The 12,799-nt window shown below is 60.6% G+C and overlaps 1 protein-coding gene across 1 annotated transcript in view; it reads left to right on the top strand.

Moving 5' to 3' along the window:
* The window catches only part of SHANK2 (SH3 and multiple ankyrin repeat domains 2), a 490,038-nt gene that overhangs the window by 63,692 nt on the left and 413,547 nt on the right, over positions 1-12,799 (top strand). The window contains 1 exon segment of the mRNA XM_042904258.1: positions 4,015-4,234. Within this exon segment, the coding sequence (XP_042760192.1) occupies positions 4,028-4,234 (207 nt within the window). The 5' untranslated portion in view covers positions 4,015-4,027.

Below are 12,799 nucleotides of genomic sequence, written 5' to 3'. Positions count from 1 at the left end.
AGTTTTCCGTGGCAGCGCGTCCCACGCGATGTTCGGGAAATACGTCCAGTAAAACGTATTTATTGTTGACCCGAAATGAAATGTGGCCGGGCGCCTTCTCTGCCACCTGGCCGTCCTCCCGGGAGTTAATAATTAAATGTTTTCCCAGGGCTTTGCCTTTCCCACGGGCCTGTCCGTCTCGTGGCTCAAGCCCCGTTTCAGGTCAGGACCTTGTGCTCAGGTCTGCGCCCCGAGCTCCCGGGCCGTCCTCCGAAGGACCAGGGCGCAGGCCTTTTCCTCTTCAGACCCGCCCAGTGGGGCCTCCTGCGCCCGCACTTTGGTGGCAGGCGCGTCCGTTCGCGGGTGTCACCCCGGGCCAGTGTGAGGCGCCCTTGCGCGGGGGCCGCGTGCGGAGGTCCGTGGGTCACAGGAGCCCCTTCCTCTTCTGGCCGTCGGTTCTGTTTCCGGAGTCAAGTTTGACTCCAGTTGTTGTGAGCACCGTCGAGTTCCGTCCCGCCTTCTTTAATTTTCTGGAAAGTAAACCCCCGCGGGCGTTGTATGCATTTCCCGACGGCTCAGATCTGCGTGTCCCTGACGGTCACCGGCCCGGTGGGTCCAGCAGCAGACGTGTTGCGGGGCTGGTAAAGTGACCGCTAGGGACGCTGAGTTCCCCACGAGTGTCCTGGCCGAGCGTGTGCCCGAATCTGTCCCCCGTGAAACTGCCTGCCCGCCAGCCGCGGCCGAGCTCACCGTGCCGTCCGGCCACCTCGGGGCCTGTGCTTCGGCCCCTGTGCCCTCCTCTGCCTGTCCGCTGAGGGCCCACGGTGTCCCCACTGCTGAGGGGGGTGGCGGCAAATAAGCAGAGCCCCCATGCACACGGACGCTGAAGTGTCGCCCGAGCAAGGTGACCCTGGGGAGCAGCTCACATCGAGGCTGCGGAGGGCTTTCGAGGAAGGGAGCCAGGGCGGGCGTAGATGGGAGCAGTGCCCTGGCCGCCACCTTAGGAAGCGGGGCTGGGATCCTGCGTGAGCCCCCCGCGGAAGTAACTCGGCCCTTGAACCGTCTCAGACGGGCGCGCACTGTGCCCGCTTCTGCTGGGGGCTGTCTGCCTGCCCGTCTTGCGGATGCTGACCCTCGAGGCCCGACCGCGAGCCCCTGGGGCCAGCGCCCATCCTTCGTGGGGAGAGCTGGTGGGCCCGGTGGGCCTGGGACGGCCCCCTTCGCTTCCACCTGGGCCTGGCTTCCCATAAGCCTGACGGCGTCCCTGCCCATCAGACAGGGATGCCCTGCTGTCCTGTGAGTGGGAGGCCACCTTCGCCGTGTCCTCTCTGTGTCTCTTGGTCCCTGCAGGGTCCGGAAGCAGCACAGGCACGCGGTGAGGAGGGGATGACGTAGTTCTTTATCGGACCCCTGTCAGGGCAGGAAGCGGCCCCCCCGGGAGCCCCGAGTGACGGACGGACCCGTCGGCTGTGTCCGCTCTGACCGCCGAGGCTGCGAACGCCGCGCCTCTCCGCTGTCCCTCACCCCCGGGAAAAGGCAGGTTTGCGTCTGCGCCCCTGTGGCCCCGCTGAGCTCTTTTAGGTGCGGCCACGGTCCCCTGGGGGGCTGCCGAGACCGTGTCCCGACCGATCCACCCAGAAATTCTGGTGCTTCTCTTGTTCTGAAACTCCTCCGGGTGACTTCTCCGCAGCCGGGACGAAGAGCGGCTTTTCTCGAGGAAACACGTCGCCGGAACCTGGGACATAGTTGCAAGTGGTGATGTGTGTGCAACTATTACGACATCTTTACAAGCGAACGTTTATGTTACTTATTATAACATTACGATTACTCGCACGCGATGCGGAAATAACTACGTCATCGGATGATTTCCGCACCCTAGTTGTGACTATTCTGAATCACAGAGGCCGTGCGTAGGGTATTCTGCGCAGTTACGTTAGGCTCTTCTTCTTTCTTGCCTGGGGAGATGGTGATTGCATTTTGGCCGGGCTGGAGCCAGGGACACCCAGGTCCTGTCCCCGGCCACAGCCCTCTTGCCTCTGACCAGATTTTGCAGTCCTCTGGATGGGGGAACGGGAAGCTCGAATCACAGAGACGTCTGGCAGTGACCACAGAAAAGACCCATCGGCTCTGACGTTTTAATTCGGAATCACACTGGCGTCAACTTTGGGGATTTTAACCGAAAACCAAGGATCCTCCTGGGTGATTGGGGCGATCGTTTCACTGGCCCGGTGACCCTCTGCGGGTGGTCTAGGGAACAGATGACTCTGGTCGGACTCTCTCTTGCACTCGTGGTGCGAGGGCCGGGAGGTAACTGCCACCAACCAGGAGAGCCCGGAGAGCCCCCTGGGGCCCACGCCGCCGTCCCCAGCATCGCCTGAGCCTCCCGATGGTCACCACAAACCAGAAATCTGGCTTCTCGTATGAAATCCTTAGGTTTGCAAACATTTAAAGCCCCGTGCGGGCCAAACAAAACAGGGTCTGTTGGCCACGCGATGGTGGCCCCTTCCCCAAGGACGGTGCAGACCCGCTGGGCAGTAAGGAGCCCCTGACCCTGGTCACGGCCTCTCCATTCCCCTGGCGAGGGGGTGCATTTCTGGAGGGCCTCCTTTGTTTTCTTGGGCCTCCTGTGTACCTGGGTGTCTGGTGACCCCGGGAAAGTCTTGGGGGGGGCGCCCCTGGTGGCCGCCTGCGCCCCAGGACTGACCCCACAGGCAGAGCAGTGGAAACTTCCACAGGGTGTTTGCTGTCGTTAAACGAACTCTGGAAGTAAACAGTGCGAGCCGGTTTTCCCACGATGAACACAGAGCTGGCCCTGAGTGATCTGTGCCCCACCTGGGGCTTTCCTGTGCCTCCCGGGGGTCACGAAACACGAGCGCGGGGGCCACGCACCCCAGCACCTGCCGGGCCTGGAGCCTGGGCCAGATGGCAGGCGTGCTGCTCTGTCCCCCTCCCTCCTGCAAATGGCTGGGTATTTAGTATGGGGTCCTCATGTGTGGGGGGGGGGGGCCCTTCACACTCACAGCTGTGCCCTCCGCGGGAAGACGCCAGGACTTAACCAGGCCGTCCCTGAACGGTCAGGGTGGCCTACATCCCTGGGTGCTCAGGACAGCCCCGGTTTTGCAGGGAACAACCTGCCCACGTTCCGTGTGCACAGGGACTTGACCTCCTTCACAGAGTTCACGTACAAGTGGTGTTGGCTGCTTTGGCGCGGCACCCCTGGGGTCCCCCCGGCTTTTGTCCTCACCTCTCCGGAGCCCTGCCCACAGAGATGGGGGCATCATTCGGCAGCCTGCTCCCAGAATTACGTCTACATCCTTCTCTGCCCTTCAGCGGCCGTGGTCCGAGGGCCAGTCGGCGCCCCGACCCGGTCTTTGCTGGGGAGCCTCTGCTTGGTGGCACAAAGGCTGTACTTCCAGCTGCCACAGACTTTTGGGGGCCCCCGGGTCTCCCCGCATCAGCCTGCTCATGACTTCAGCTCCGCCAGAGTCCTGGGTGCAGAGACGATCTCCCCTGTGAGCCTGGCCTTGCCTTTCTGTTCTGTTCTGTTTTTGCAGTTACCTATCGTTGCTCTGTGTGTGAAGCAGAGGGGTTATTACACATGAACTTGGTACCTTTGTGACCCGCCCGAGCCTGCGTTTCTTCCTCTCCTGCTGCTCTATCCTCATAGAAGGACAAAAGGGAGTTTTTCTTCCTTACCTTGGGAGGCTTCCAGCTGCCCCCGGGGCTCCTCGGCTAGTCCCCATGAGCTTTGGTCCTGGCCTCCGCTAGTCAGGGCTCCTTCCGCGTGCCGGGTTTCCCAGCTCTGGGCAGAGCCCGTGGGCCCCCACGCGGGTCCTGGCCGCCTCCTGGCCCGGGGTTCCGGAGAGCACTGGGGGCGCCGAGTTCTCCCCGCCTTCGGAGGTCTGTGCATCCCTCAACGGTGGCCCGGCCGCCCGTGCAGGGCCGTGAACCTGGGACACCGGCCTCCGCGGGCGCTGGGGTTTGCCTGCCCTTTTCACGTTGCCTCCTTGTTCTCCTTCTCCCCGCTCCTTACAGACGCAGGGCGGCCATGCCGCGTAGCCCGACGTCCAGCGAGGACGAGATGGCCCAGAGCTTCTCCGACTACTCCGTGGGGTCGGAGTCGGACAGCTCCAAAGAAGAAACCATCTACGACACCATCCGGGCCACGGCGGAGAAGCCCAGCGCCCCCAGGATGGAGGAGAGCCAGGGCCACGCAGTGGTGATCCGCGTCCTCATCCAGGACCTCCAGCAGACGGTAGGCCCCGTTGCTCGTTTCGGTCAATGCCAAGCGTGCCTGCGGGCGGCCTCTGCACGGCCCGTCCTGGTGGCGCCCCACACGGCGTGTGCCTGCTCCGCCCTCCCTCCTCCCCACCAGCTGCCTTCGCCTGCACGCTGGCACCTCGGTGCCCTTGCTGAGCACCTGCTGTGTGCCGGGGGGCGGGGGAGCCCGGGCCTCGAGGGCACGGGGACCGGCCTTGCCGGGGACATGCGCACAGCGGACGCGTGGGCAGGAGGGGCCTCCGGCACCCGAGGGGGACCTGCCTCTTCCTCCGCTCAGTGGGGCACGGCCCCCGGTGTCCCGTGCTCCTTCTCACTTGCCAGGCTGTGCAAGCTCTGTCCGGCCTGCCCCTCCCTGCACCGCCCACTGCCCACTCCCAGTTGTCCCTCAGGGTCTGGGCCCCATACCTGGGGCGGCCCCGGTAGCCCTCGGGGCTTCTCGTTGGCCCCGGCCCCGGCCTGTGCCCTGCCTTGCACTCGTTTGGTTCCCCTGGGTCCTTGCTGGTGGGCCTGCCTGTGTGGCCGCTGCCTGGAGGGTCGGCTCGTGGGGACACGGGCGGGGCTGGGGTTGTCGGAGCCGCTGTGTGAGGCGCTGGTGCCATGGGGGAGGCGGAATATGTCACCCGAGACCGTGAGCACCCCTGGGTGCGGGGTGTGGGGTGCGGGGGACCCGTCAGGCTGGGCCAGGCAGAGTCTGGGGCACACGGTGACAGCAAGAGAGGCAGTCAGAGGCTGGCAGACCCACGGCCAGGCCGAGCAGGTGCACCCAGTGGTGGCAGTTCTCTTGTGTCCGTGCGTCAGGTGACCTGGTCTCTGAGCACAGCCCTTTCTCCCCTGGGCTCCCCTTTGGGGTGGGACTCAGGGGGCACCTGGGTGAGATGTGGGTCATCTCACGCTCTCTGTTTTCCTCATCTCTGTCGGTCGTGTGCGGGTGTGGACCCTGCGCGCTTCAGGTTGCAGGCAGTGGGAGCAGCGGGTGGTGTGGACGGCCTGCAGGGTGCTCGGTGGGGGGGGGGGGGCGGGCCCGGAGCTCTGCGTCCACCCTTTGTGCTAAAGAGCAGAGTCCCCGGGCAGAGGCCGCGGTGGGGAGGGGGTCCTCTCAGGATCAGAGGAAGTGGCCGGTGTCCCCCCGCTTTGCACAGGTCAGGCCCCCGCCTCCCGGCACCGTGGGGTCTGCCATGTTGCCTCAGTACCTCGGAGCGCGGGGTCTCCGCTTGTCTGGGGGGAGCAGCCCCGGCAGGACACTGTCCCGTCCAGAGCGAGGCCTGGGGGTGCTGGGGTGCATCCTGCGGACCTGTCGCCCACGAGCGGGGTCAGCCAGATGCCACACCCTCCGGAAGATGCTCCAGAGCGGATCCCGCAGGCCGCGGGCCGCCCGGCAACACAGGTGTGGCTTTCAGGAGGGCAGGACGGCGTTGAGGCGTTCTGTCTTCTGCGTCGTTTACCATCTCTTACAAAACTTACTCCTTATAAAGACGTCAGGTGTTGGGAAAGCACAGACACCAGCCCCAGAGTGGCTGCAGCGAGCCTTGGGTCACATCCTGCACGCGCCTCTCCAGAAGGTGACAGGTGACGGGGTCTGTGCGTACGGACGGAAGCGGGTCGGGGAACACGGGCCGCTGGCAAACCAACGTCGCGTGGTTTTATGTTAACGTAAGAGGAGAAAAAGACAGTGAAGGAAATGCTGAACTTGAGCGATTCCTGGGCTGGAGGAGACTCTTTCCGAATCAATCCGTAAACGTAAACAGTTACGAAACGCTGGAAGGCTGGAGGTTTCGTTGTTGTCCCTGATCACGGCTTTCCCCTCCTTTTCTCCTACCATAAGGAACTTGGCACGCTCTCATCTCGCTGGGGTAAATTAAGCTAATCGGAGCGATAAACAGACCTCCAGACATCAGGTGCTTAACACGGAGACGCTGGACTTCTTTCTCTCAAACCAGCCCGCTGGACCGACGGGGACGAGGACACAGACATTCTGCTCCACACAGTCTCCAGGGGCCCAGACCCCTTCCGCTCGGTGGCCGGGCTGCCCCGGGGCTCTGGAGCCCTCCCCGGGTCCCCTGACCTGCCCAGAGGGTGAGGGCGTAGAGAACTGGGGCACGTCACTTCCCCGACCGTCCCGGTTCCTCAGAGGCTGCATTTGACTGCACGGGAGGCTGGGAAACGGAGTTTGGCTCTGAGCCTAGGAAGGAAGAGGTCGGTGTTGTGACAAACGGGGAGCTGGTTGTACAGGTGTGCACACGCACACACATGCGCACATGTGCACACACGCACACTCATGCACACACAAGTACACATGTACAGGCACACATACACTCATGCACACACACACGTACAGGCACACACATGCACACTCATGTACACGTGCACACACACAGACACACGCACAGGTACATGTTCACACGTATGCACATGTGCACACACCCACATGCACACACGCCCACTCACGCAGCCGTGCACACATGTGCACACGCACACACAAGTACACATGTACAGGCACACATATGCTCACGCACAAGCACATGCACACACACGTACAGGCACACACATGCACACTCATGTACACGTGCACACACATGCACACACACACAGGTACATGTTCACACATATGCACATGTGTACACACCCACACACGCCCACTCATGCAGCCGTGCACACATGTGCACACTAACGCATACACAAGTACACATGTACAGGCACACATACACTCACGCACACGCACACACACACACGTACAGGCACATGCACGTATGTGCACACGCACAGGTACATGTTCACACATATGCACATGTGCACACACCCACACGCACACACGCCCACTCATGCAGCCGTGCACACTCATGCACACGTAAGGCACACATGTACAGGCACACATGCATGCACATGCACACACGTGCGCACAGCCACACATGTAAGGCACACACACAGGCACACACATGCACACTCATGTACACGTGCACACACACGCGCCCACACGTGCACTCATACACACACACGCACACGTAGGCACACATACAGGCGCATGCACACACGCACACACACGCATGCACACGCACCCCCCTCTGCTCCCCCGCCTCCCGAGTCTCGTGGGTGCAGACCTGTCTGCTCACTGTCACCATCCATCCCGCCGTCCCGCTTCAGAGCTCAGGAGCCTCCTGGTCTGGTCTGGCTTCCAGGGGGAGCACCAGCCAGCTGTTTCTGTTTGTAGTTCTGTTTATTTTATTCTCCTCTTAACTGGAGGGACGTAACCGTCCAGTGGTGCCTTTCGGGAAGCGTTCCTGTGGCACTGCTTCCTCGGTGGCCGTGCTGTCGGTCTGCGGCAGTCCTGGGCTCTAACGTCGCCTCGAAGCAGCGAGTCCCGAGGTGCTGCTGTAGGGGGCGCTGGCTTCCTGCAGGCCTGTGGTCCCCACGTTTGCGTCCACAGGTCCGTACATAGCCTTGCTCACGTGTATTCGTGTGTAAAGACGTTTTGTTGAATACACGCCCTTGACTCATGAACCCTGAACACCGACAGTGCCACCGCTCACGCCTGGACGGAGCTCGTGCCACAGGGGAGAAGCACACGGTGCACCTGGCCGTCCTGTGCTTAGACCGCGTGGCGCCATCTCTGCACTGTGCCTCCGACTGTGGGGAACTGCAAGATCACCAGCAGGAGCCCAAAAACGGGCCCTGAGTAGAGCCCAGAAGGACTCTGGTGTGCAGGACGCAGGATGAGCTGAATGAACCAAAAAGCCTGTCGCCGTCTCGCTCTACGTTGCCTGGAGCGTGCAGATCGGACGCCACAAACGCTTGGCCGCTCCGTAAGTGGTCACGGAAGAGCCACGGATGCTGACTGGGGGACACAGACGAACGTTAGCGAGCGGGCAGACTCCCAAATGTGGAATCCGCGAATGAGGAGAATCGACTGTGCGCGTGTCCCCGTGGTTTTCGTGTCGATTTCTCCGTGCGCCGTCGGAGGCAGGACTCCTTCCCACCTCACCCCACGGCTTCGGGGACGTCGCTCGGCTGCGTCCCGTCGGTGACCTGAGTTTTTCCTTCTTTAACCGGCTCCCTAACGAAGTGGCCTCGGTTCCCGTACGGGAAGCGTTTGGTGCCGGCCGTTCTGTTTCTCCCGGAAAAGCTTCCCACCTGCAGATTCTGTTTGCCCCTCGTTTCTGGGAGGTTTTCCTACATGCCGTCTGTGTTTCCGCATTGCCGGTTGGGCTCTGTGTTTCTTGGACGGCAACCGCCGTCACCTGGGTGTCTCCGTCTGCCTTCTCTCTGACGGCCTTCATCGCTGGTGCCTGCTTGTCCTCTGCGATTCTCTCGGGTCCTCCTTTATGGTGTTTCCACTTGGACCCACTCTGTTCTGCGATCCCTGACTGAATGTGGTTGTGTGATTTCGGACTTCCGTTTGATTTCGCAGCCCTGCGTGGGCCCATCTGGAAAGCTATTCTTTTCAGCTCTTGGTGTTTTTACGAGGTTTTCTGGCTTCTTCTTTCCCTCTTGTAGGTCTTCCTTCTTTTAATTGGGGCGCGCTCACTCTGGATGAATGCGTGTCTGATTCCCGCGTGCCTTCCCGCCTACTTTCCTTGTCTCCTCTGTGGCAGGTCTTTGCTGTCTCCGGGCTGCTCTGCCTGGCGTGTCCACTTGGGCAGAAACTTGCTGTCTTTCTGGTGTTCTGGTTGCGTGTGGGTGAACCGTCCTCAGCTGCCTCCCATCCTGATGCCCAATGTCCTGCAGACGCATTCCCTCGGGGGAAAACCCTGGGTCCCGTAACGGCACCGTGGGCCAGTGTATTAAGGTCTTTTTGTTTTCCCGTCACGATGCTGCTCATTAAATTTGTGTGCACAATTTTGTCCTGTCCTTTTTTCGTTATTACTGAAATTTTAGTTAGTTGACCTACAGCACAATGTTGGTCTCAGGAGCAGAATTCAGTGACTCGCCCCTTATGTGCAACACCCAGTGCTCAGCGCACGTGCCCTCCTTAACGCCCCTCCCCCGTCTAGCCCCCCCCCCCACCTCCCTCCACCAACCCTCAGTTTGTTCTCTGTCATGAAGAGTCTCTTGCGGTTTGTTTCCTTTTCTTCTCTCGCTCCCTGCCCTCCTGTCCCTCTGTTTTGTTTCTTCAATTCCGCGTATGAGTGAAATCCTACGGTACTTGTCTTTCTTGGGTCGGTTATTTCGCTTAGCGTAAGAAACTCTCGTTCCGTCCACGTGGTGGCAAATGGCGGCCTTTCCCTCTTTTTTATAGCCAAGTAATATTCTACTGTGTGTATAAACCACATCTTTATTCATTCATCAGTCTGCGGACACTGAGGCTCTTTCCATCCTTTGGCTGTTGTCGATAGTGCTGCTGTAAACACCGGGGTGCCTGTGCCCCTTCGAAACAGCACACGGGTTTCCCGTGGATAAATGCCTCGTAGTGCGATTGCTGGGTCGTAGGGTAGTTCTATTTCTAACTTTTTGAGGACCCTCCACACTGTTTTCCAGCGTGGCTGCACCAGCTTGCATTCCCACCAGCAGTGCAAAAGAGACCCTCTCTCTCCGCAGCCTCGCCAACATCTGCCGTTGCCTGAGTTGCTCATGTGAGCCATTCTGACAGGTGGCAGGTGGTATCTCACTGTGGTTTTGATTTGCGTTTCCCAGATGATGAGTGACGTGGAACATGTTTTCGTGTGTCGGTCGGCCATCTGGAGGTCTTCTTTGGAGAAGTGTCTACTCATGTCTTCTAACCATTTCTTCACTGGATTGTTTTTGGGATGTTGAGTTTGATAGATTCTTTATTGATTTTGGATACTGACCCTTTATCTGAGATGTTGTTTGCAGGGGCACCTGGGTGGCTCAGTCGGTTAAGCATCTGACTTCGGCTCAGGTCATGATCTCATGGTCTGTGGGTTCAAGCCCCACATCGGGCTCTGTGCGGACAGCTCGGAGCCTGGAGCCTGATTCGGATTCTGTGTCTCCCTCTCGCTCTGCCCCCCCCCGCTTGTGCTCTATCTCTCTCTGTCTCTCAAAAATAGACCTTAAAAAAAGATATGTCGTTGGCCAATATCTTCTCCCATTCCGTCGGTTGCCTTTTAGTTTTGTTGAGTGTTTCCTTCGCTGTGCAGAAGCTTTTTTATCTTGATGAAGCCCCAACAGTTCGCATGATATGTGTTACTTCAGTTAGTTTGTGTAACAAACTGACGTGGGCAGTGTTGTTGACGTACTTACTACACACACAAAGTGAGCACAGTGTGTAACCAGCATGGGACAAAGTGACGGGACATCACCTGTGCCCCAAGGCCCCGTGATGCCCTCCTGGTCCCAGTCGACAGGTGAGTAGCAGGTGGCCTGGGACACAATGGCCTGCAGCCTCCAAACCTGCCAGAAGCTGGTGTTTGCTGTGGCCAGCGGACGGCCTTGCAGAAGGCGCGGCACGGGGTCGGGTGCATCTGAGACACTCGGGGTCACATCCCCCACCGTCCACCCGTGTTTTGGGGCACAGCACCAAAGGTCTCGAGCCGGGGCTGTGCAGGCTGGCCATGCAGCCGGGACCAGGCGACAGCAAATCCCCTTTAAACCTCTGTTACCTCGATCGGTCTCCTTGGTCAAAGCTGGCAGTGTCAATACCGGGGAGGCCGTCACTGGTGGCAACGGAGAGGGAGTCCATTGTGCCGTCATGGCTGTTGAGACGCTCCACGGATAGTGAGCAAGGGTGTGGGACATTGAAGAGGTCAACACAACGCCAGGTCAGGCAGACACAGGGTACTGGGAGCCTGCCTGGAAGCCCGAGTCCCGCCTCTGCCTGCCATGACCTCTTCCTGGCGGGTGGCGTGGGGGACTTCTGCCCCCCGCCACCCCTCCCCCCCACCCCGGGATTCTGACCGCTCTGCCAGCGGCTTCGGGAACCCGTCAAGAATTACCGATGGAGAGACACCTACTCTCCAGGCCCGCAGTTACAAAGGTCCGCCAGGGTTCGGTCTCTACTCCCAAGAGTGTGATTGTTTCCGGAACCTTCTAAAGATCACCTGTCTTCACTTTGTTCTCGGCAAACAAAGCCCCTGGAGGCTGAGTGCACAACTCCCACGGGTGTGAGCTCCCGCAACAAAGCAGCCATTGTTCCCTCGTGCAGACCGTGCCAGGCCGGGTCCTGCGCAGGGGACGTGAGCCGGACCCTGGAATCCTGCCCGGCGGAGCCGTACGAGTTGCCGTGGCCGGTTTGTCACCCCTGTGCCTGCCCACCCGAGGGGAGGTGGTGTCTCCAGGAGCTGTGAGGCTGTCCCTCTTCCGCCCCAGGGGCGTCTGGACCTGTCTCTTCTCCCAGAGTGACTGTGGTCCTAGGTCTCCCCCCCACAGTGGGATGACGTTCTCCGCCTCTGAGCGGGAGCCCCCGGCAGGGCTCACCTGCCTTCAGGAGCCCCTCCCCAGGCCCCCTGGAGCGAGGTACACAGTCCGGGTGGGCCTGGGGTGCGGTGACCAGGGTCTCTTTGCTCCAGGCCGCCGCACACGCACGGGGGGCTCACTGTGGGCCCCAAGGCTACACCCGTCAGCAAACCCGCCCTTTTAAGCCAGCGGCATGTGCCCCAAACAGCACAAACTCCAGCCCTTCTGTGATTTATAGTTTCGGGGAAGGTGGGTTTGGACGCGGGAGCAGAGCTGGCCCCGAGCGCACGGCGGTCCGGTTTCTGCCGCGCACCGAGTGGCCCGTCACGAGGAGGAGCTCGGGGCCGGGCCGTGTCGCGCTTTCCTCGGGTACGCCCAGCGCCACCTCGGGGTTTGGCCCCGAGTCACTCCGTGGAGGCTGCCAGCCCACGTGTCCGTCACCGCCGCCCGTCTGAACGGGTCCACGGAGGCGCAGGGACTGGCCGCCTCCTGGCAGAAGCTGCGGGAAAGCGCGTCTCTCCTTTTCTGCTTCGTAGATGCTTCCATTTATTACGTAAGTGTGCCCGGGGGTTGGGGAGCCCCCTGCCTGGCTCTCCGCAGCACTCTGGCCCTGAGTGGATCAGCTCTGTCAAGACTTGTCTCCCATCCAAACCAGATTCCTTTGCTGGGAATCCTTCCCCTCCCCTAGACATTCCCACCTTCTACTTAACTCTCACACGAAGCTCGGGAGTCCCAGGGCTCACTCCATGCCCTTCCCACACTCAGGGCCTCAGTTACCACGTCTGAGCGACAGATGGCCACAGCCACGGCCGCACCTCCAGCTCTGACCTCTGTCCCGGGGGCCGGAGTGCACCCCCCGACACCTGCTCAGCTGAAAGGTCACGCTGCCTAGAAGGGGTGCCGGGACCCTCCCTTCCTCTCTCTCCAACCCCCCACGCCTGGTCCCACTGCCGTTCCCCCTCTCAGCTAGTGGTTAGCTTTGAAAAAACAACTTTATTAAGGTACAATTTACTTTTTTTTAATTTTTTTTTTTAACGTTTATTTTTGGGACAGAGAGAGACAGAGCATGAACGGGGGAGGGGCAGAGAGAGAGGGAGACACAGAATCGGAAGCAGGCTCCAGGCTCTGAGCCATCAGCCCAGAGCCTGATGCAGGGCTCGAACTCACGGACCGCGAAATCGGGACCTGAGCTGAA

This window comes from Panthera leo, chromosome D1 (assembly GCF_018350215.1).
Source record: "Panthera leo isolate Ple1 chromosome D1, P.leo_Ple1_pat1.1, whole genome shotgun sequence".
NCBI classification, from domain to species: Eukaryota; Metazoa; Chordata; class Mammalia; order Carnivora; family Felidae; genus Panthera; species Panthera leo.
Note: the sequence above shows the minus strand (reverse complement) of the source record. Positions and strands in the feature narration are given on the sequence as shown.